The 21307-nt window shown below is 55.9% G+C and overlaps 1 protein-coding gene and 1 long non-coding RNA gene across 2 annotated transcripts in view; both read left to right on the top strand.

The window, feature by feature from the left end:
• The first annotated feature begins 285 nt into the window (after window positions 1-285).
• On the top strand, window positions 286-2023 carry LOC308243629. The gene is made up of 3 exons (XR_013960085.1): window positions 286-431; window positions 954-1058; window positions 1255-2023. It is a non-coding gene; the product is annotated as an uncharacterized lncRNA (long non-coding RNA).
• A 5024-nt stretch (window positions 2024-7047) lies between these two features.
• Window positions 7048-21307, top strand: part of DCTD (dCMP deaminase) — a gene marked incomplete at both ends in the record, with an annotated part of 28887 nt that continues 14627 nt past the window's right edge. The window contains 2 exons of the mRNA XM_080661161.1: window positions 7048-7155; window positions 7501-7636. Of these exons, the coding sequence (XP_080517287.1) occupies window positions 7048-7155; window positions 7501-7636 (244 nt within the window). The remainder of the gene's footprint in view (window positions 7156-7500; window positions 7637-21307) is intronic.

The raw sequence follows: 21307 nt of genomic DNA, 5'->3' as shown, positions 1-21307 counted from the left end.
GCGGCCCGCCGAGGACATTTATCCAGCCCGCCGGGTGCCGCTGCCTGTCCTGCTTAGCAGCCAACTCGTCCCGGGCCCGCAGTGCGCATAGGAATTTGTTCATAGTTTTTTTTTACAACTATAGTCCGGCCCTCCCACGGTCTGAGGGACAGTGAACTGGCCCCCTGTTTAAAAAGTTTGAGGACCCCTGATAGATATTGGTTTTTCTTGCAGGATAGTGGCCGCTGTAACCACCAAACCATTCACGCTCTCCTATTCTCCGAAGGATGATTTCACCAGTGTCATCCGGTCCCTTTGAATGATATTTAGCTCAACCCAGGACTCATTGGAAGGTAGCATTACTATCAGAGTATCTCAGAATGCTTCGTGGCTGACAGTGCTCCACAGTCGCTCATCTCTGGGTTGTCCATCAAACACAGCATCAGCCAGAGGTTGGTAAAAATGAGGCTGTGGGAAGACCCTGACCTTGTCACTGTCATGTTCTCCTCCATCACCTCCTCCAACACAGCTTAGAATTTCTTACTGTGAACAGTGTCTACAGCTACTCAAACGGAATAGGCTTCCTTCCTCATTTTGTTTGCTGGTGCCTGTAGAAGGTGACTTTTCACCTCCTGGCATTGATTGTTGTCGCCGTGTTAGAACCACAGATGTTACCCTCGATGCACGCAGACACAGTGGGCTGCAGTGCGGAAAGATTAGAGTCTTGCTTTCTCCTCCTAGAAGTTTACCCCCAGTGAGCTCTCCAGCGAGCTGATGGAAGGCACAACATGTCAATCAGGTTATGAGAGCCGTTGCCTTCCCAGTACAATTTAACAGGGCCTCTCATTACGGTGACTCTCGGGCACTCAGCTTGTTAGAGCAGTTGAAGTACACACCATGAAATGAGCGGGGACTTTGATGTCGGTAAAGAATTCCACATCCAGAACCATAATATCTTGTTGATTACCTTTCAGTGGATTCCACGTGACCCCAGAGGGGAAATTTAATGATCGTTAATACGCCTAGGAAACGGGCAATCTGATCCATTCTCCTATGGATGGCACTTCCGCAGAGCCAGCGTAAGTGATGGTTCCGCACGAAGCATTATCTCTTCTTGTACAACACTGAAAGCTTACATGCTGCTTGACAAATGTGAATTTTAAAAAGTAAGGATGATTGGCACTTGGTAACTTACACAGAAATATAAAGTAGTACAAGAAAATTGCCCATCTCTTTTAGATTTACATTTTATATGTGGTTTTTTTTTCTTTTAAGGAGTGATAAGACATGTAATTTCCATCAACTTCAACCAGTTATGTCTGAAAGAGGCTACAAGTTCGGCTCCATAGAGAAAAAGCAAGTTGTGGAGGAAACCGACGAATCACAAAAAAGCACACGGCCTTCCCGCTGCCTTCCGTCCTGGGACCAGAGCTGTTTATTTGAAGGCAAGACAAGTCCTGAGACTGAGATGCCACCCGCCTTGAACACAGCGCTGCTTGCCCTTGCTTCTGACCCTCCAACCCCAGTGTCTCACCTATGGAAATGTCTTTCCAGATCCATTGAACGCAAGGAGAAAAAGGAAGCAGATAGGGAGGTATCACTACAGTTTACAGATATGCATTGCTGTCAAGCAGTTATTGTCTATTAATTCCTTTATTTAATTAACAAATATTTATCTACACTAATAAAAGAGAAATATGCAAATTGACCATCACTTCATGACATCCACCGGCCAATCAGGAGTGAGTATTCAAATCAACCCAACAAAGATGGCGGTGGCCCCGCCCCCTCCCCAGCCACTCCGGGCCCCTGGGCAGCACACATGCAGGCACAGAGCGGCTGGCGGGGCAGGATGCCTGCTATGAGGGGGAGGGCGGGGGAGAGTGAAGATGGAAGGCGGCAGCCAGAGTGAAGGCCTGGGTCCCGGGTGCCAGAGGAAAACCGGTGCCAGCAGCCAGGGGAAGGAAGGCCTATTGCACGAATCTTCGTGCAACGGGCCTCTAGTTGACATATAATAGCAAAGCACCCAGCTCTATGCAAATGACCAGTGAACATTTCCTCATTGATCCTCATTATGGTTTTGAAGATGTGTAATGATAGAGATAACTGGGGCCCTTGACTCCTAATACAAATCCTATTTAGGAATCTTGAATTTTCGATAGGAATATTCTGGCATGTCAATTTGTAGTCTGCATGTCTTTTATTGAACGTGAACAACTGACCTCATGCTTTAACAGTGAGGTCAAAATACATTTAACAAAAATGTATTGACAAGATCATCTACTTAATTTTTTTCTAGCATTTTCATTGACTTCTTTTCTGGCTTAGCAGATCTTCCAGGCACCCCGTTGCCCTTAGACAGGTCTCTCTCCTTTGGACAGCTGCATGGAAACATAAACAACTGTTCCTCTGAAAAGCGGGCAGAGCGGTGCTTGGCCTCTGAGCACAGTTGCTGGGCTAGGAAAAGCAGTGTTTGCTCCTGACACCTGCTGGATTGGGAACAAGGCTCTTCCCAGGCGATTTATCCTACGCTAACCGGCATTGTGTTCCCTGAGCCAGCAATGAGGTTCATTTATTCAGCATTTACCTGAGGCGGGGAGTGAGAGAGGCGGGGCATAAGCCCTGGGCGGGCAAGAATTGATTTATTTCCTTCATTGCTGGTATTCACAGCACCTCATAGAGAATTAATTAAAACTGATGGAATGAATGAACGTTGTTGACTTACTGATAAGAAAACAAGGAATCCAAGAACCCAAGTACCTTTTGAAGGTCACTTCGGTGGTAAGAAGTGGAATTAGAGTTCTAAGTCTGGGTAGATCCCAAGGCCTGTGCCCTTTCTATGATGACTAACTCGATGGACAGGCAACTTTCCAGGCTCCCTGCCTCCTTCCCCGCTCGCCAGTCACATCCTTTCCTGTGCAAGCAGAAGAGAAGTGGTAAGCGGTATCTTGGTAGACGTCCATGAATGCCATCAAAGCTCCATCGGAGGTAGCCCCAGAAGAATCTCACCTTGACTTCTTTTTAATCTGGATCCCCTACTTTCAAGGCACTGAAATATATCAGACGTAGATAACGTGCAGGCCTGTATAAAGAGGAGCCACACCAACACCAAGACAAATAGTCCTTACAAATGTCCGATTGCGTTCACCCCTATTAGCCCCTCTGTGCCCTTGAGATGGCTGAAAACACAGCCAGCCATCAGGACGGAAAGATTCTCAATGACAAACCAAAACACAAGGTATTAACAGGAGAGACTTAACACCTATGGTCACATTTGGACTTACAAAGTGTTAACGAGCAAGATACACCAAGAAATGCATTTCCCCCCTTCTTGGCGGCCTGGGTTTGCTGTGGGTACAGAATAATTGAAACCTCAAGCTGTGGAACTATGAATAGGAGGGTTTCCTGTATGAAGAATGATGTCATCTTAGGAGACGGGAGATTCTCAGTGAAATGCAGGCACATTCAGGGTAAGGTGTTTGCAGCAAGCAGGATCCTGAATTTACTGCAGAGGGGAGGGTGTGAGTTGACCAAAATGGAGAATGATGAGAAGTAACTAAATTATGTATGGTAGTCCTTACAGAGCAGACGAAGGAAGAAAGCTTAATGATGTTGTGGTTGAAGGACCAGCGGCAACGGGTGATGTATAGGCTGGAGATGGGGAAGAAGAGAAATGGATCTAGGAAGACTCAGACACTCATGACTGTGACAAAGACCAAGCAGTGGATGTGGGAGTGGGGGAGGAGAGACGGGCGCTGGGCATATCATACATTCCCGTGATAACAAGACAGCCAAATAAAGTTAACTTGACATTAAAAATCATCATCTTAATCTATGTCGCTCTTTCAAGCCCGAGTCTTATCAAGGAAAAAAAAAATCTACAGTTAACGATGAAGTATTTCCCCCCTTTGCTTTCCCGGCATCCACCAAATGCAGTGCATAATTTAATTGTGGAACCTACCGGCTGGACCCTGGAGATGAAGAAGGATATGTCTGCGGTGGTGAGAAATGAGATAGAACCAACTGTTTATTCTCATCACTCTTCCTCCGTTCGGCTAAATTAATATAGTTAACAAGCTTTTGTTTGGATTAGTGGCTCAGATATGGGATGTGCCGATCAGAACCGTGACTGGTAGAGTCGCTGTTATTTATGGGGGTCTCCTCCAGCCCCGCGCGCAAAATGAGGAGGGGCTCTGCCAGGTTCTGTGCTGGAACTGATGCTCCCGTCAGACTAAGGAGCCAAACGTGGGAATAGCAGAACGCGGGAGGAGAATATCAGGTGTCGATCCTTGGGGTACAGGACTTCAGAAATATCACGGGAGGTCTTTCCCTTTGACCCATGCCACGTTTTTCTGATCTTTAAAACAATTGTTAACAACATAAGCACAATTTCGCAGCCGGCACACGTGACCTGAGGAAGACCACGAGGGGTGTGTGGACAGTGGCGGGGGTTGCGCAGGGGGCGCAGGCTCTAACACACATCTCAAGCTCAAGCTCTTCCACAACATTTGAGCAGAAACAGCAAACTGGCCAGGCAGAGCACAATGCAAAAGCAGCTTCGAGGCATTTGCACCTGGAGGCATTTGCACCTGGCAGCACTGGTCCCCACCTGATCCCGGACAACCCGCCCCGTATAAAACTGCGAAGCTGCGCGGGTCAGTATTCCCACGAGGACAGAGGCACAGCGCGGGCCCACGGGGGTGGGGGTGGGGGTGGGGGTGGGGAGGAGGGTCAAACCAGGCCTCCGCACTTCCTGCGCCTTCCGTCACTGCACCAGCCTTTTTCATGTCTTTTATTCACCTATTACATATAATTACAGCGAGAGTTTTAAGTAGGTGACGGTAGATTCAGGTGTGTGTGTGTGGGGGGGGGGGGGGGGACTTCACCATCAACAACGACAATGACCCAACCCTCAGATTCAGAGATCTGAAAAATGCCATGACTATGAAGCCAGATCCTTGGAGAGGCCGCGAGCAGTGCCTCCTGGCGCCGCCCGGGGTCCCGAACGCCGCGGAGGCTCCGGGATCCTGGGACTCGGGGAGGCGGGGCGACCGCGCGCGTCCCAGTCCAGGGGTCCCGCCGCCACCAGTGCAAAGTCAGGGGCAAACCCGAAAGGGGGGTTCCCCACCCCTAGCCCCACCGCAGGTCAGACCGAGGGCTGAACGAGGTACCCGCGTGCCGGGAGCCGGAAACGGAGGGGACCCCCCAGGCACGCGCCGACCCGGCCCCCTCTCCAGGGCGCGCGGCTGCCCCGCCGCCACCTTCCGGCCACGCGGCGGCCCCGCCTCCTCTCCCACTTCCTTCCCGGGCGCGGCGAGGTGAGCCGACCTGAGGTCGCCGTGCGGGGGGCCGGAGGGACCCGGCCAGCGCGCCACGTGGCGCAGCCGGGGCGCAGGGTGTGGGGCGCGGGCTCACGGCCGGGCGGGGGCGGGGAGCCGGAGGCTGTCCCCTTCCCGGGCTCAGCTGCTCGGCTACCTCCGCGGCCTCCGGGAGGCTTTCTCCCGCGGGGCGCCCGGAGAGGGAGGTGCATGCGGGACTCTGAAGGTGGCCGTCCCTGCAGCGGCCGCGGGCGCGGTGGGAGCGCGTGGTTCGTCCCGGATCGGAATCGAGGGGGTGGGAGGAGCTTGCGTTCTGTCCCGCGGGTGACGAGGTGTATCTGCCTGGATGAGTGGTCCCTCCTCCGTTTCTGCAGCTGGGTTTGGGGCACCTCTGAGCGGTAAACCAGACTCTGGGAAAGCGCCCCGAGAGGATAAGTTCATTTCTCGCCTCTCCTTCCCCTCCCCCTCCTGTGTTGTGGTTGCAGGCGCTTCCCTGGCACCCTACAGCAGATAGGGTGCCAACCCTTGAGCCCGGTGCTAAACCAGCCCTATCCGGCCTGGCTTGCTGTTGAGAGGGTTCACAGGACTTGGGCATCCTCATCACTGGGTGACCCTGGTTCCCAGACCGGCCTGTGCACCCTGGTTCCTTTAGCCCCGCTGTCTAGGCTTTCTGGAGACTTCTCTGATCCCCACCCAGTTCTTGTGCTGACCGCCTTCCCCGTCCCTGAAAGGACCCTCTCCCCTCTCTGCGGGGAGTGTTAGGTTCTCCCTGCTGTAGAGGTTGTGCCTGCTTGTCACTAAAACCTGGATTCAGTGATAGCAGGTGGCGCTTGTCAGAGCTGCTCCTCCTTTGATTCAGTCCTTAGAGTTGATGACTCTGCCCCACCTGGCCAATCTAAGGGGATGGGGAAGGGACATAGGGTCTAGTTAAGGTCAGAGTTGGGACAGTGCCAAGTGGAATCCGACTGGCATGGATAATAATCCTGCGTGATTTAGGGCGAGTTACCTCAGTTCTCCCAGTCTCTAAGACCGGGTGAGACTGTCTGTCTGCCTTAGTGAGGAAGGCAGCTTGAGTGAGGTGATGTATGCCTTTAACCGTATCTGAAATGTATTAGGTCAGTGGTCGGCAAACTGTGGCTCGCGAGCCACCTGCGGCTCTTTGGCCCCTTGAGTGTGGCTCTTCCACAAAATACCACGGCCTGGGTGAGTCTATTTTGAAGAAGTGGCGTTAGAAGAAGTTTAAGTTTAAAAAAATTGGGCTCTCCAAAGAAATTCCAATCGTACTGTTGATATTTGGCTCTGTTGACGAATGAGTTCGCCGACCACTGTATTAGGTGATCAATAAATGTTCTCTTCCCCACCCTCCCTCTTGTCCTGGCCCCATTTTAGAACCGAGGGTGGTGCGGGATGAGGACAATTTGTAGGGCAGGCATTTGTACTGACTTTTAAAAAAGGCTGTGACAAAGCAGTACATAGGTGTACTATTTGGGAATGTGAAGCTCTTGTGTGCCAAATGCAAACTTCTGAAATAGTAACTTAATTTCTTTTCCTTGAGACCAGAGACAGTTGGGGCGGGGGCGGGGGGAAGGGGAGCAGTCCGTGTCCTGTAATTTCTGACTGGTACACGCACCGGCAGTTGTCCGAGTCCGGCCGTGCACGGTCTGAATGGGGTTGGGGTGGACGGGAGAGCGGATTTACCCAAATGCTTTTCTCCGCTGATGTCCGTCGTGTTTTTCCTTCTAGACCCAGCATGAGCGAAATCCCTTGCAAGAAACGTGAGGACTATTTGGAATGGCCCGAGTATTTCATGGCCGTGGCCTTCCTGTCGGCCCAGAGGAGCAAAGATCCCAATTCCCAGGTAAGCGACTTTCTCAGGAGGCGATGGGGCCCTCACTGACGCAGGGAGGCCTGCGCATGAGCACGTTGCACAGGCCGTTTCCGGGGCAGCGTGAAGCTGCTGCCCTTCGCGCCGCACCCCTACGCGTTCGTCGTCCGGTGGGAGAGATTGTCGGTTCCTCTCCACCCCCTCGGGGGCCAGGGCCGCTCTTTCTTTGGCTCCTGGGAACCGCCACAGAACGGAAGCGAGGACGCAGAGCTCCTAGCACCCCCATTCGGAGCTCTGCGGGCCTCTGGTTCCATTTACCACCTCGAGCATGGCAGACGGGCCGGCAGTCAGCAGGCCTTCGGGCATGTGTCGCTGTAGGTGGGAGCCTGCATCGTCAACGCAGAGAACAAGATCGTGGGGATCGGGTACAACGGGATGCCGAACGGGTGCAGCGACGACCTGCTGCCTTGGAGGAGGACAGCGGAGCGGAAGCTGGACACCAAGTACCCTTACGGTAGGGCGCGCCTGGCATCCCTCCCTGCTTCGGTCAGGGAGAGTCTTCCCCTTTTCAGTCAGCAGCAGCTGGAGAGAAAGAAAAAGGTCCTATTGGACGACCCCAATTTCCTGTCCCCGCCTCTTACGTTTCACAGAGAACCAGTGCGTGGAGGGGAGCATGGTGGTGGCACGCAGCCTGGCCCTGAGGACCGGGGCTCTGTGGCCTGCGTGGGCCGGTGTGGATCTGTGGAGACCCGCCCGCTGTCCCCGCCAGGGCATTGGGGGCCGCCGCCCCGGGAGGACTGTGCGTGGGCCGGGTGTGGTTCCGTGGAGACCCGCCCGCTGTCCCCGCCAGGGCATGGGGGGTGGCTTCTGTGCAGAGGGCCGCCGCCCCGGGAGGACTGTGCGTGGGCCGGTGTGGTTCCGTGGAGACCCGCCCGCTGTCCCTGCCAGGGCATTGGGGGTGGCTTCTGTGCAGAGGGCCGCCGCCCCGGGAGGACTGTGCGTGACGGCCCTGCAGGGTGTTTCCTGGCTCCTTGGAAGCAGGGCCAGCTCAGCAGGCATGGCCGGGCTTGGCGCTGGGGAGAAGCAGGGCTCCGTCAGCCCCTCTGCCGCTCACGAAAGGTGGCTCGAGCTCCCCTCTGCGAAGCTGGAAACTCGCCGTGCGGGGCCTGGGGAGGAGGAAGATGCCGGAGCCTCCTGCCGTCCAGGGGGCTCAGCATCCCAGGTGGGCTGTGGTCAGAGCACAGGCCAGGTGCGTGGGACCGGTCCCCTTGGGCCTGGCCGTCGGTTTTGCGTGTTTGAATGAGGGAAGGGTCCCTCTGTCTTATACTGTGTTGCCTCCCTGAGCCCCAGGGAGAGTCGCTTCAGAAAGTGTCAGGGAGGGACAGGCTACAGCTTCACTTTTCCCTTAATTCCTTGGAGATTCGGTAACGAAGGCGTAAACGAGGCAAAGTGGGCTACACGTGCTTCGTGTCGAGTCTTCATAACGTCGGGACGTGTACGGTGTTCGGGAATGAACAGGCCGGCCCTGGTGGAAGTCGCGTGGACTGAGGCCGTCCCTCAGGGGAAGTGTGCACCTCGGGAAGCGGTCCCGGGCACGATGGGAGACCTTTCGCTCGTGGGCTCTTCCCTGCAGCCTTCCTCTGGGTTTTCCTCCTGCAGAAGCCCAGGTCTGCAGTTAGCCTGACTTACGTACTTTACTAATGTTCTCGGACCTCAGTCATGTTAAATAAACCCCATCGATTTCTTTTCAAACTGCTTCAGGCAACTGCTGTGTTTTGGGAAGAAAAAGGAAGATGCCCAGAGGTGGAAGAGGATTTTGAGGAATGCTGGCGGGGAGAACGACCAAGCGCTCAGGGTTTCCAGGGAATAAAGCATGGTTTCGGGCATTTCATAGTCAGACTAGAGGCCCGACGCACGAAATTTCATGAAAGGGGCTCGGCCCTTGCAGCCCCAGCTCTGTCCAGAAGGTCGTCCGGAAGGTCATCCGGAAGGTCGTCCGGCTGTCCGGTCCAGTTAGCTTTTATTATTATAGATGAGCCTTCGTAGGAGCAGGACTAGTGGGCCCCACTAGTCGGGAGAATGTGAGGCTCCGGCTCAGCCTGCGCTTCCCGGCTGCGTGGAGTGTGTGAACCGGAAAAGGTGCGAACGTAGTTTGGAAACTTCCTGTCATCCTGATTTGATCGTAAGCTTTCGATGGTGGGAAAGAAGGGAAGGGATTCGTCGTTGGTAGGTGCGTGCACAGGTTCACGGCTCAGTTCAGTGTCCGTATAAAATCGCAGAATGAAAGGGTCCATGCGTTCAGCTAGCAGCGACACTGAAATGTAGGGCCACGGTCGTTCCTTCACTGAATCCAGACGGAAACGTGGGTCCCTGTGCTGAACGCCTGCACAGAGGAATTCTCAGGGTGTCAGTCTGTGGCATTGAGGCTGGTTACAAAAGATGTCAGTGGGGGGGGTGGGGGGCGGCATAGAGGGGTCCCTGTTGGTTCCTGAGGGGTCCACCGTGGGGGGCCCATGCCGTCCTGTCACTGGGGGCCCCGGGCAGATGGGTGGCAGTGACCCAGAAGCCAGAGGCCTGCAGCTCGTGCGCAGCCCCCGCTTCCCAGTGTGCTGGGATCTGGAGAATAGCTGGTTTTGTTTGCCAGAGACACTGCCTTCTGCCCGAGTTGGAGAGAGTACCTTTCAGAGCTCCTTTCCAGAAGGCATTAAAAAACCCACCCACACAGGCATTGGCCCAGCCTCACGGGTTGTTGTTTTCGAACAGTGGCTGAGTTTCTGGGCCCTGGCTGGCTGGCTGCATTATTTTTTACTATCCGTACGATACCTCTAGGTTTCCAAAGCTCTTTGCCCTCCCTTACCAATTATCCATTTTACACGCGGCTGTGTTAGAATGTAGACCGTTTTCTTCCACGAGAGCACGCTTGTAATTTGATGTACCATAAAAGTTATGGGAGGTATTAAATGGTTTTTAAAAGGCATTTAGTGTTACTATGGTTGTGAAATACACAAAGACGTGCTCTCTGTCTAGATAACGGTGACTGGCTGTAAACCAGTCTGTCTTTTCCAGGGATTTTCGCCCGCAGAGTAAAAAAGGTTTAGAGCCCCCCCAGTGTGGGTCAGTGGTTGAGCATCGACCTTTGAACCAGGAGGTCACAGTTGGATTCCTGGTTGGGGCATTTGCCCGGGTTGCAGACTCGATCCCCAGTGTGGGGTGTGTAGGAGGCAGCCAATCAGTGATTCTCATCATTGATGTTTCTATCTCTCCCTCTCCCTTCCTCTTTGAAATCAATAAAAATATATTTTAAAAAATGTTTAGATAGCCTTGGGTAGAATAGAAATGTTTGGTAATAATCGACTAAAATGCAAATTCTCTTTACTTCTGTTTTAAGACTTCAAACATCCTATCTAATAAAGAGGGAATATGTTAATTGACTGTCACACCCTCACAAAGATGGTGGCGCCCACAGCCAATAAGGAGGGAATATGCTAATTGACTGCTATGCCCTCAAAGATGGTGGCACCCACACCCACAAGATGGTGACGCCCAGTCCCCTCAGCCCCGCAGGGGCAGCAGGTGCACGGCACGGCTGGGCCTGACCCCAGGCAGGTCTGGCCAGTCCGTGTGCCTGCCTCTGGAGTCCCCCAGTCCCCTCAGCCCCCCAGCTGCCCAGGGCCAGCCTGAGGCACAGGTAACCAGGGCCGGCCGAGGCTTGCGCTGCCGGCAGTGGCAGCAGCAGAGGTGTGATGGGGTGTCATCTTCCCCTAATTGCCGGGTCGCCTGAGGGCTCCTGGACTGTGAGAGGGGGCAGGCCGGGCTGAGGGACCCCCCCCTCCAGTGCATGAATTTTCATGCACCGGGCTTCTCGTTCACTTATAAAAAGAATCGCTGGTGTCTGGAATTGGGGAGGCTCACGCTTCCTTTCCTCCCTGACATCATGGTGGCTGCGCTGCTCTATCAGGGTCGGAGATGATGTGTAAATCCCCATAAAGGACTGTATAGAGATTATCCGAGCTCTAGGCCAGTGACTCCTACGTCTTGAATATCTGGGGACCCTCTCAAAAAACGTTCAGGCCCCCCACCTAAGCAAGGCTGCCTTAACTTCCTCCTCGGAGCCATCGTCCCATGTGGGAACCCCTTTCACGTCCTGCGTGGTTCAGGGTTCCAGTTCAGGGTTCAGGTTCTGGAGAAGGCCGCACACAAATGAAGAGAGAGACTAGAAAAGTATTAATTTGGAAATATTGGGGGGCCAGGCTGGAGCCCACCTGTAGTGGGAGGACTACCGCTAGGCTCTGGCCTTGCTATCCCTTTTATTGAGGCTATGGGATACACCCATTACCCTTAAGCAGCTTTGGGAAACACCCATAGCCCTTAAGCAGGTAATAAGCGGATTATCATATCAGTAAGGATTTACATGATTACAAGATGGGGAAGTTGCCTCAATTACCATTGTCTCAATTAGATAGGGAGTGGTTGGCTCTGACCTTTCAGAGCTTCAAGGTTGACCAGCCTTCCAAGGTTCCTTGTCCACACCTTTCTAATTAGTGAGACAATGATCGGTTTCCGGCAGTCCCAGCTCACATTTGTAACAGGGTTCACCTGGCTCATCAGGCTCGATGCCTGTGTTTGCACACCTGTTGGTGGGGGGTTGTGGGTTCATGTGTCTCTGCCTGGCCTTGGCTTCCATCCGGGCACTCAGGAAGCCAGGGTGGCTTTGCTGGTGGATTCAACACTGCTTCCTCGCGGGAGGGACCAGAGTCCTGATGTCCCAAGAGTGGGTGGGCGCCACCCTGTAGACGCATCAGGCAGATGTGGCGACTCGGGGCTGTTTCCAGCGTCAGTTCGTATTTCTGCAGGAATGTTCTAGAACAGGGGTGGGCAAACTTTTTGACTCGAGGGCCACAATGGGTTCTTAAACTGGACCGGAGGGCCGGAACAAAAGCATGGATGGAGTGTTTGTGTGAACTAATATAAATTCAAAGTAAAGGAGCGGAGGGGAGAGCAAGAGAACCGGATAGAACAGCTGGATCCGGCCCGTGGGCGGTAGTTTGCCCAAGGCTGTTCTAGAAGGCCATCGTGCTGGGAAGGAAAACGCTGGGCTCATCAAGGCGAGAATTCCGCACGGCAACCTTGAACCCTTCTGCCAGTGTGTGGCAGCGTGCCTTTAAATTTTATATTTAAATGTAATCTTTCTCTCTCAGATTTAGCATATTGCTAAGCATGCACAGATGTCATGTTAGTGATTCCGTAGCCATTTACCTTACCTGCTCGAACACTGGCATTTTCCTCACTGCCATGCTGTGATGTATCCAAAAGGTTCGTCTTGAGAAACTAATTTATCAAGAAGTCAGGAGGCTGATCCTGGCTGAGCTGCGGCTTCGTCAGGACTTGTAAGAGCTTCTTAGTAATTAAGATCGAATTTGTTCCTGCAGCCGGCTGGAGTCAAGGGCCCCCTGGTTTTGTTAGGCAGATCCGTGGATTTGATGACTTGCTGTTTCTTTTCCTGCAGAATTCTAATTTCACGTACAGCTTCCCACCATCCCTCTCCTGCCTGGCCAGCTAGTGGTTGCGGCCCGACCGTGGGTTTCATTAGGGATTTTGTACAAAATCATCAGTGGTAAGCCTTCAAGCAAGTTTACAGGAAAAAAATAAAGTAGATGATTTTTATGAATCAAGAAGCAAACTCAGGTTTCACTGTGTGATGTTTAGGGAAACCTGATGGCTTATGTATGAGCCTCCCCCTCCCCCCCCAAAAAAAATATTAACCAGCTTGACATGAGCATATTCCATTTTCAGTTATAATTGTTTGGCAACAGTTTTTTTTTCCAGAAAATAATAAATAAATAATGACTTTTTTTGTTTAATTTATTTGATTTTCATCTGTATATTTTAATCTGTGGACTCAGGGTTAATTTTTGAGGCGCTGGAGATTCCTGTTTTACTCTGAATGTCTACAAGGGACCTACACTCACAGCTCCGTGTTTGGAAGGGCAGGAGCCGGAGAAGCTGAGATGTTGGTCCGTGGGATCAAATCTACCCGGGAAACGACACATAGTTCTCTGTTTTGTAGAGAGTCAGATTACCTCGTGGAAGTTTGTAACAAAACTTGAAATAACTCATGGTTAGTGATTCCGACGTTGATGGTCAGAGAAGTGACGTGACCTCGTCTTACCTCTCAAAAGAAAGGGTTTGTTTCGAAGTCAATCTCCTCAGAAGCATTCCAGGGTCGCATGCAACCGACTTCAGGTTGTAGTATGTGAGCACAGGATGTATCTGAGTGCAAGAGGCTATTTCTGAAGACAAATGTAACTTCTTTAACTTCTTTTTTTAAAAAAATTTTTTATTGATTTTTCACAGAGAGGAAGGGAGAGGGATAGAGAGTTAGAAACATCGATGAGAGAAAAACATCGATGAGCTTTCTCCTGCACACCCCCTACTGGGGATGTGCCCGCAACCAAGGTACATGCCCTTGACCGGAATCGAACCTGGAACCTTTCAGTCCACAGGCCGACGCTCTATCCACTGAGCCACACCGGTTAGGGCGACTTCTTTAATTTCTTAAGTCTGGGAAGTCTTTGCTGAGACGCTCTGGGTCCCCACACAGCGGGGTACAGGGGGACCCTGACAGCAGTGAGCCTCATGGTCTTTGTTCTGTTCCTTAGTCTCTGGCCGTTACTGATGACAGATCTTCTGGCCTGAATGACTAGTCTTAATTTACTTTGTTTTTTCAAGAATCCTTCCTTCGTATGCTCTGCTGACACTGGTATTGAAGTGGAATATGTAATTTGCTCCCTGCAGTAGGCATTCCAGCCTGGTTCCTGGAGATTTTCGCAGGTATTGGTACTGGTTTTCACTTTTACCTCTGAGGACTTGGGTTTCCTGTTTGGAGGGGAGGACACGTCTTTAATATGCACAGCAGCTGGTTACCACGGCAGTGACAGATTCCCGGGAAGGAATCCCGGCCCGGCCCCGGGCCCTGGGTCCGGGGGTGGTGCGTTTGAGCCCAGTGACCGTGGGCTTGTTAGACTCATGGCTGGACGTTTGTTTCTCAGTGTCTTTGTGAAATAAATGATCCCTGAGGACTCCTCCGGTTCTAGAATTCCAAGGAAAAATTAAACAGTATAGCTTTGGTCGCCTTAGACTACGGTGCGCTTCCCCTTCCGGGGGGCTTTGCGGGGAGTTCTAAAGCATCCCCCTGGGTGAAGGTCGCGCCCCCCCCCCCCCCCTGAGCAAAGCAGCGGGTGGTGGGGACAGAGAATGTGCCTCTGCATGTGGACGAGTGATCGCTCCCCCCTCCTCGGAGGCGCGGATCTGCTCCTGTTCTCAGGTGAGTGTGAACCAGACAGAGACGCGCACACGCAGGAGGGCCTGAGGCGAGCAGGCACCCCCCAACCACGGGCTTAGGAGACAGTGATGAGGAAGGCTGGAGGTCAGCAATGAGGAAAAAGACCGTTCCTAGGTACCAGAGGACGTCTGACTCGAAGAGGCACACTTAGAACCCTTCGGAGACAAGAGGCTGTTCTGGAACCAAATAGAAAGACAGGAGTAGCGAAATCCGTTTGCACACCAGTCCGTGTGACAGTGTTTGTGGAAACACAAGACTAGCCTGGTGTCGGGACCAAATGGAGAATCAGTGGGAATAAATGAACCCGAACGCGGAGGAGGCCGGGAGATGTGAGGGGCTCGCTGTGCCGCGCAGCTGGCGGGGGCAGGTGCCAGCCACTTAGCGGAGGTGTGACTTCCATCTCTGCGCTTCTTTCCCATGATAGATGCCATAGTACGTTTAAAATAATCGCGTATGATAACGGAGCATGAATTTTTAAATTCTGCAATTAAAAGACTTGGTCCCAAACGCCATTAATTTTGCGTTTAGGTGGAGAAGGGAAGCAGAATTCCTCGTCGTCTTCCCCTCGGTGAGTGAGTTATAACTTCAGGAATTGGCATAAACACTCAGGAGTCTCCTGTTCTGTTATCCGCGTGCGTCGTCTGTGGGTGACGGGGAGTTCGGGGTCAGCTGGCTTCCTTTTGAGAAAGGATAACGATGGTCCTGCGTCACGCCCCCCTGTCCTCATTCACTCACCGCGGCCACCCCCTGGGCGGCTGTCCTGTGGGGTCTGCGCCAGGCGCTCTCCAGGGCACACTGTGTCCCAGGCCCAGTTGTTCGGGAGCGTGCAGGCTGAGCTCGGAGGAGGTAGACAGGAAGGAGACAAAGATATCATTGAACATTCCTTCCTGAGGAGGTGACTTTTACACAGGAGTCTGCTGGCTTGGATGGGCCCCGGCAGGGAAGATGGGTGGGCGGTGTTGGGGGATGGGAACAACGGGGGCAGGGCCTTCTTTGCAGCAAGAGTGCGGGGTGGGGTGCGGGCCCTCAGATCTGAAGGCACTCGGAGCGTCGTGTGGAAGGAAGGGATTTGGCTCCAACCGAAGGGGTGAAGCTGGAGGGTGAGGTGAGGTTGAGGACCAATAGGGTGAGGAGTTTGGATTTAAAAGATGACATGGGTTGTGCGTGGGAAATGGGTTGTTGGGGGCAGGAGTGGAAACGGGGAGCTCAGCAGTGGGGTGACGCTGCAGACCTGGTGGGGAGCCTAGGAAGGTGGGTGTGCTGGAGATGGGGAGGCTGGGGGTGCGGGGAGTATTTTGGAGACACATCCAGAGGGTGGGGGGGGGGGGGGGCGGGGATATGGGGTGGGGAAGGGAGATGAACTTCCCCAAGCAGTTCAGCCGAGCACCTAGGTTTGCGGTGGGGAGACCAAGGAAGACTTGGGCCCTGAAGTTGGGTGGCCTGTCAGGGAGTCGGGTTGGGTCGAGGAGTATGGGGGGATGTCAGCAACTGCAGGTTTGGCATTTGGGTGACATCAGTGCTGTGGAGACGGGGAGGTGACCTGGGAGGGTGTGCCAAGGCTGGGTGGGGGGAGGGGCCTGCGGGGAAGGAGAGGGACACGGTGGAGCACAGGACAGCCTTGAGGGAAGCAGGGAGCGGGTGGCTGCGTCACAGCTGCTGAGGGGTCTAGGGGGACTGGGACGTGTCCGTGGGTTAGCCACCCGGGTCCTTGTTGACGTTTCAAAGAGCAGCTCCGACCGAGAGGCAGGGTTGGAAGGCAGATGGGAGCCGGTGGCCGGAGGAGCAGAAGGCAGTGGGGACAGAGGTGTATGGAGGTGGCTTGAGACGTTTGTGACGAGAGCAAGACCGATGGGCCGTGGCTAGCATGGGAGCTGAGGCCGAGGAAGGTTTATGTTGTCTGCAGGAGGGGCGGGTCTGGTGTTCGTTGGTTTTTGCGGACATTGTTCGCTGATGGGAATAATCCAGTCGAGAGAGAGATTGCTGAAGAAGAAGGGGAAAGCCTGGCCAGCGTGGCTCGGCGGTTGAGCGTCCACCTAGGAACCAGGGGGTCACAGTTTGATTCCGCGGTCAGGGCACATGCCCAGGTTGCAGGGTCGGTCCCCCGTGTGGGGCGTGCGGGAGGCGGTCCTTGGATGGTTCTCTCTCATCAGTGATGTTTCTGCCTCTCTTCCTTCCTCTCTGAAATTAAGATATATATATATATATATATGTATATATGTATATATATACACACACATACATATATATATATATGTATATTTAAAGAAGGGTGAAAAGAGGAAGGTGTTGGAGGATGTGAGTGGGGATGGCACACTGTTTAGTAATTGGGACGCCAAGTGGGGGCAGGGGCAGCTGGCACGCAGGCTGTGGCGTCGCAGGTGGGGATGTGATCAGTTCAGCATTGCCAGGGAGGGCGGGACGAGGCTGTCGGTGGGAGGCGGGGAGGAGGGTGAGCAGGCTCAGACATGGGAGAAGCAAGGAGAGAGTGTACCCCACCTTGGAGCAGGGGTGCTGGAGAGACGTCCTGGGAATGTAGGGTCCTGTCAGGAGCTGACCTGGTCCCCGAATCCCGGGTTAAGTCAGTGAGGCCCCGCTTTCTGCCTGCTGGACGGACCGGGGAGTTGCCTGGGCTGCCTGCGGTGCTGGGATTAATTAGAACACGTCCGACTCCTGCTCCAGCGCCCACTGCTCGGGCCTTTGGCCCTGTGAGCCTGTTAATGCCAGGGGGGCGGGGCCTGGCTTCCTTCTCCTGGGGGTCTGCGGCACAGAGCTCCGAGCCTGGTTCGTGTTGCTTCCAGTGGTGTTTCTTCAGGGCATTGTGGGCATCAAAGCTGGTTCAGGGACGGTGGGAAGGGCGCTGGGCCTGGCTCACTGGCTCACCCGCCCGTCGCTGGGCCTTTATTATCCATAATGGAAGCGCTGTGGTCAGAAGTCTCTTTAGCCCTGAGCACTGCCGCTGGGGCTGAGTGCCTCCCCTGGGTGCCCGGAGCTGCTGCCAGCAGCCCTGGCGAGAGGAGCGAGGAGGGGCCTGGGTGGGAGAGCAGGAGAGAGAGAGAGAGAGAGGAATGTGTGTTCCCCATCGGCAGAGCTCTCCACAGGGAGGCCCGCGGGGCTGGGACTGTTTGTTCTTAGAAAACCAGCCCAGGTCTGACATGTGCAGCTTTCTCTCCAGTCCCCGGGGCTGCCTGGCCTCAGGTGGGCGGGCAGGAGAGGCGAGGGAACACCGCATTTGTCTGTCTGTCTGTCTGTCTGTCTGTCTTCTGCGGGACTCTCCTCCCCGCTTCACAGGCTGAGGCTGAGGCTTCACAAGTGGAAGGTCGCAGAACCAGCAGGTGGGGGAGGTGGCCAAGGGGCCACGTGGGGAAGAAGCACAGGGAGAGGCAAAGCATGGGCGGCTCTGAGGACTCGGCGTGTTCCCATAAGCCCACGGCTGGGTTCCAGGAGCCGTGACGGGACGGGACCTGCCGTGGTGGTGGGGCCGGGAGTGGAGACGGGACGGGGACCTGCCGTGGTGGTGGGGACAGGGACCTGCCGTGGTGGTGGGGACGGGGACCTGGCGTGGTGATGGGGCCGGGAGTGGAGACGGGATGGGCACCCGCCGTGGTGGTTGGGCCGGGGGTGGAGACGGGATGGGGACCTGGCGTGGTGGTGGGGCCGGGAGTGGAGACGGGATGGGACCTGCGGTGGTGGTGGGGCCGGGAGTGGAGACGGGATGGGCACCCGCCGTGGTGGTTGGGCCGGGGGTGGAGACGGGATGGGGACCTGGCGTGGTGGTGGGGCCGGGAGTGGAGACGGGATGGGACCTGCCGTGGTGGTGGGGCCGGGAGTGGAGACGGGATGGGACCTGCCGTGGTGGTGGGGACGGGGGTGGAGACGGGACGGGGACCTGCCGTGGTGGTGGGGCCGGGAGTGGAGACGGGATGGGCACCCGCCGTGGTGGTGGGGCCGGGAGTGGAGACGGGATGGGACCTGCCGTGGTGGTGGGGACGGGGGTGGAGACGGGACGGGGACCTGTCGTGGTGGTGGGGCCGGGAGTGGAGACGGGACAGGGACCTGGCGTGGTGGTGGGGCCGGGAGTGGAGATGGGACAGGGACCTGGCGTGGTGGTGGGGCCGGGAGTGGAGACGGGATGGGACCTGCCGTGGTGGTGGGGCTGGGGGTGGAGACGGGACGGGGACCTGGCGTGGTGGTGGGGCCGGGAGTGGAGACGGGATGGGACCTGCCGTGGTGGTGGGGCTGGGGGTGGAGACGGGACGGGGACCTGCTGTGGTGGTGGGGACAGGGACCTGCCGTGGTGGTTGGGCCGGGGGTGGAGACGGGACGGGGACCTGTCGTGGTGGTGGGGACGGGAGTGGAGACGGGACAGGGACCTGGCGTGGTGGTGGGGCCGGGAGTGGAGACGGGATGGGACCTGCCGTGGTGGTGGGGCCGGGAGTGGAGACGGGACGGGGACCTGGCGTGGTGGTGGGGCCGGGAGTGGAGACGGGATGGGACCTGCCGTGGTGGTGGGGCCGGGGGTGGAGACGGGATGGGACCTGCCGTGGTGGTGGGGACGGGGGTGGAGACGGGACGGGGACCTGCCGTGGTGGTGGGGACGGGGGTGGAGACGGGACGGGGACCTGCCGTGGTGGTGGGGCCGGGAGTGGAGACGGGACAGGGACCTGGCGTGGTGGTGGGGCCGGGAGTGGAGATGGGACAGGGACCTGGCGTGGTGGTGGGGCCGGGAGTGGAGACGGGATGGGACCTGCCGTGGTGGTGGGGCCGGGAGTGGAGACGGGATGGGACCTGCCGTGGTGATGGGGCTGGGAGTGGAGACGGGATGGGACCTGATGTGGTGGTGGGGACGGGAGTGGAGACGGGACAGGGACCTGCCGTGGTGGTGGGGCTGGGAGTGGAGACGGGACGGGGCCCAGCCATCCCCAGGTGGGTGCCCTCAGAGCCGGGCTGCACGTGAGGAGCCTGGAAGGTTCGGTGGCTTTTTCAGGGATCAGCTCCTCCCCTTCTCCAGACCCCAGGCCTGGCCAGAATGCCTTTCTTCTGACAGAGACCTCCCCTCGGGCACCCGTGGGAGCAGAGCCAGCTCAGACGTTCTCCAGCGCAGGGCCGGCTTCCTCTGCGTCATCGCTGTGGCCGTTCTTAGTGTCACCCGCAAACGTGTGCTGTCATGTGAACGTCTCTCCCCGGATGGCGAGCCCCTCGGTGCCAGAGGCAGTGGCTCCATTTATCCTCTGAGAGGAAGGCCACTGGCTGTGCATGGGGTGGGGCGGGGCCCGCAGTGTCGCCAGGACCCGAGGGGTCGCCAGGACGCCAGGACCCGCGGTGCCCGATTCTGAGCACGTGCAGGGGGGTGGCCTGCGTGCTCAGGTGGCACCGGGCGCGGTCACCTGCCACCTCTGTGAGGAGGACCCTGTCCCGACTCCCCTCCCCGCTCTCCACAGGGCGGCCCGCGGGGCGGGACTGTTCGTTCTTAGGAAACCAGCCCAGGTCTGACATGGGCAGCTTTCTCTCCAGTCCACGAAGCTCCTCCCCACCGTTTTCCTCGCGTGCTCTCCACCGTGACCGGAGGCAGGGAGGGAGGGCGATCATTCCCGTTGGCGGCCGAGCGAGGCTGGGACTCGAACCCTCGTGCGGGCGGAGGCTTAGCCGCCCGTTGTTCGGGAAAGCCATGTGTGACCCAAACACATTTTCCTACAGAAACAACATCACCTGCAGATCCAGTTCCCCGTCCGCCTACAGAGAGGGCGCTGAACCCCTGTGTCCTGGCTCTTCCCAGCGCTTCCCCCTCCGTGCTGTGGCTGTGGCTGTGGCTGTGTCTGAGCGTGGACCTCTGTCCCCTGCCTCCCCTGCAGCGGCGGCCCTGTGGGTGCTGTGCCGGGGCCAGTGATGTCGCAACGAGGTCTTGTCACTGAACATGTCTGGGATCCGTGTCCAGGTCTGAGCCCTGTCCTCTCCCAGCACCAAGGGGCTCCTCTGGCCAGGGGTGGGTGGGGGAGGGGAGGAGGGGGGCGGGGCTCTGTCTGAGAAGCCACGAGAGTGAATGGGCTTTGCACACCAAGAAGTCCTCAGGGGGGGAGACGAGGCCGGGGATGTCTCTGGGGCGAGGAGTGGGGAGCAAAAGCCGAGAGGAGCTGCGTGTGGCTGCTCGGGGGGCCCTGGAGGAGGGCCGTGCTGTGGGTTTCCAGCTCGCTTCTCCGTCCCCCTACCCACCTGTGGGCCAGGCCCTTTGAAACCCTGGTAATGAACCCCACTGCGTCCTTACAGACGTGGACACTTCATTAGGGCGGTGGTGGAGGAGTGGTATTGTTTGGGGCCCAATTCTAGAAACGTTTGCTTTGGGTTTGGGGGTCCCCATAACAACGAACATTTTATAACGTCCGGGGAGGGTGCTAGAGGTGGTGGTGGGTTGGAGGGGCTTCCATTTCGAGGCGACGCTATCGTTAATTACCCTCTTGAAGGATCGGTACCTGGAGGCTGGCGTGATGTATGAGGCCCTGTCAGGATATCTTTCAATAATTAAGAAATAAGTCCTTGAAATTCCATTTTAGCTTCGGAAGCTGTGAAAGTTCCCGAAATGGATCTGAGAGGAGTGCATGCATGCCCTCCCCCCTGCCCCACCTCCGTGTGTACCGATCAGGCGTCTGAGGCATCCAGGGCAGTGGGGGTTCATTACCAGGGTTTGGGGGTGGGGGAGTGGGGGGGGGTGCCATGCCCGAGGGAGATGTACCTGCGTTTAGTGACTAGAAGTGGATACACTTAGACCCGTATTTCAAGCAGTAATGACACACGTTTTCTCATCAGAACAGGAATATCTTACACAAATCGGCATCGAGTTATTTTTAAAAA

Source organism: Plecotus auritus (assembly GCF_963455305.1).
Source record: "Plecotus auritus genome assembly, chromosome: 3".
Taxonomy (NCBI): Eukaryota; Metazoa; Chordata; class Mammalia; order Chiroptera; family Vespertilionidae; genus Plecotus; species Plecotus auritus.
The sequence above is the reverse complement of the archived record's forward strand: the minus strand, read 5'-3'. Positions and strand labels throughout refer to the sequence as shown.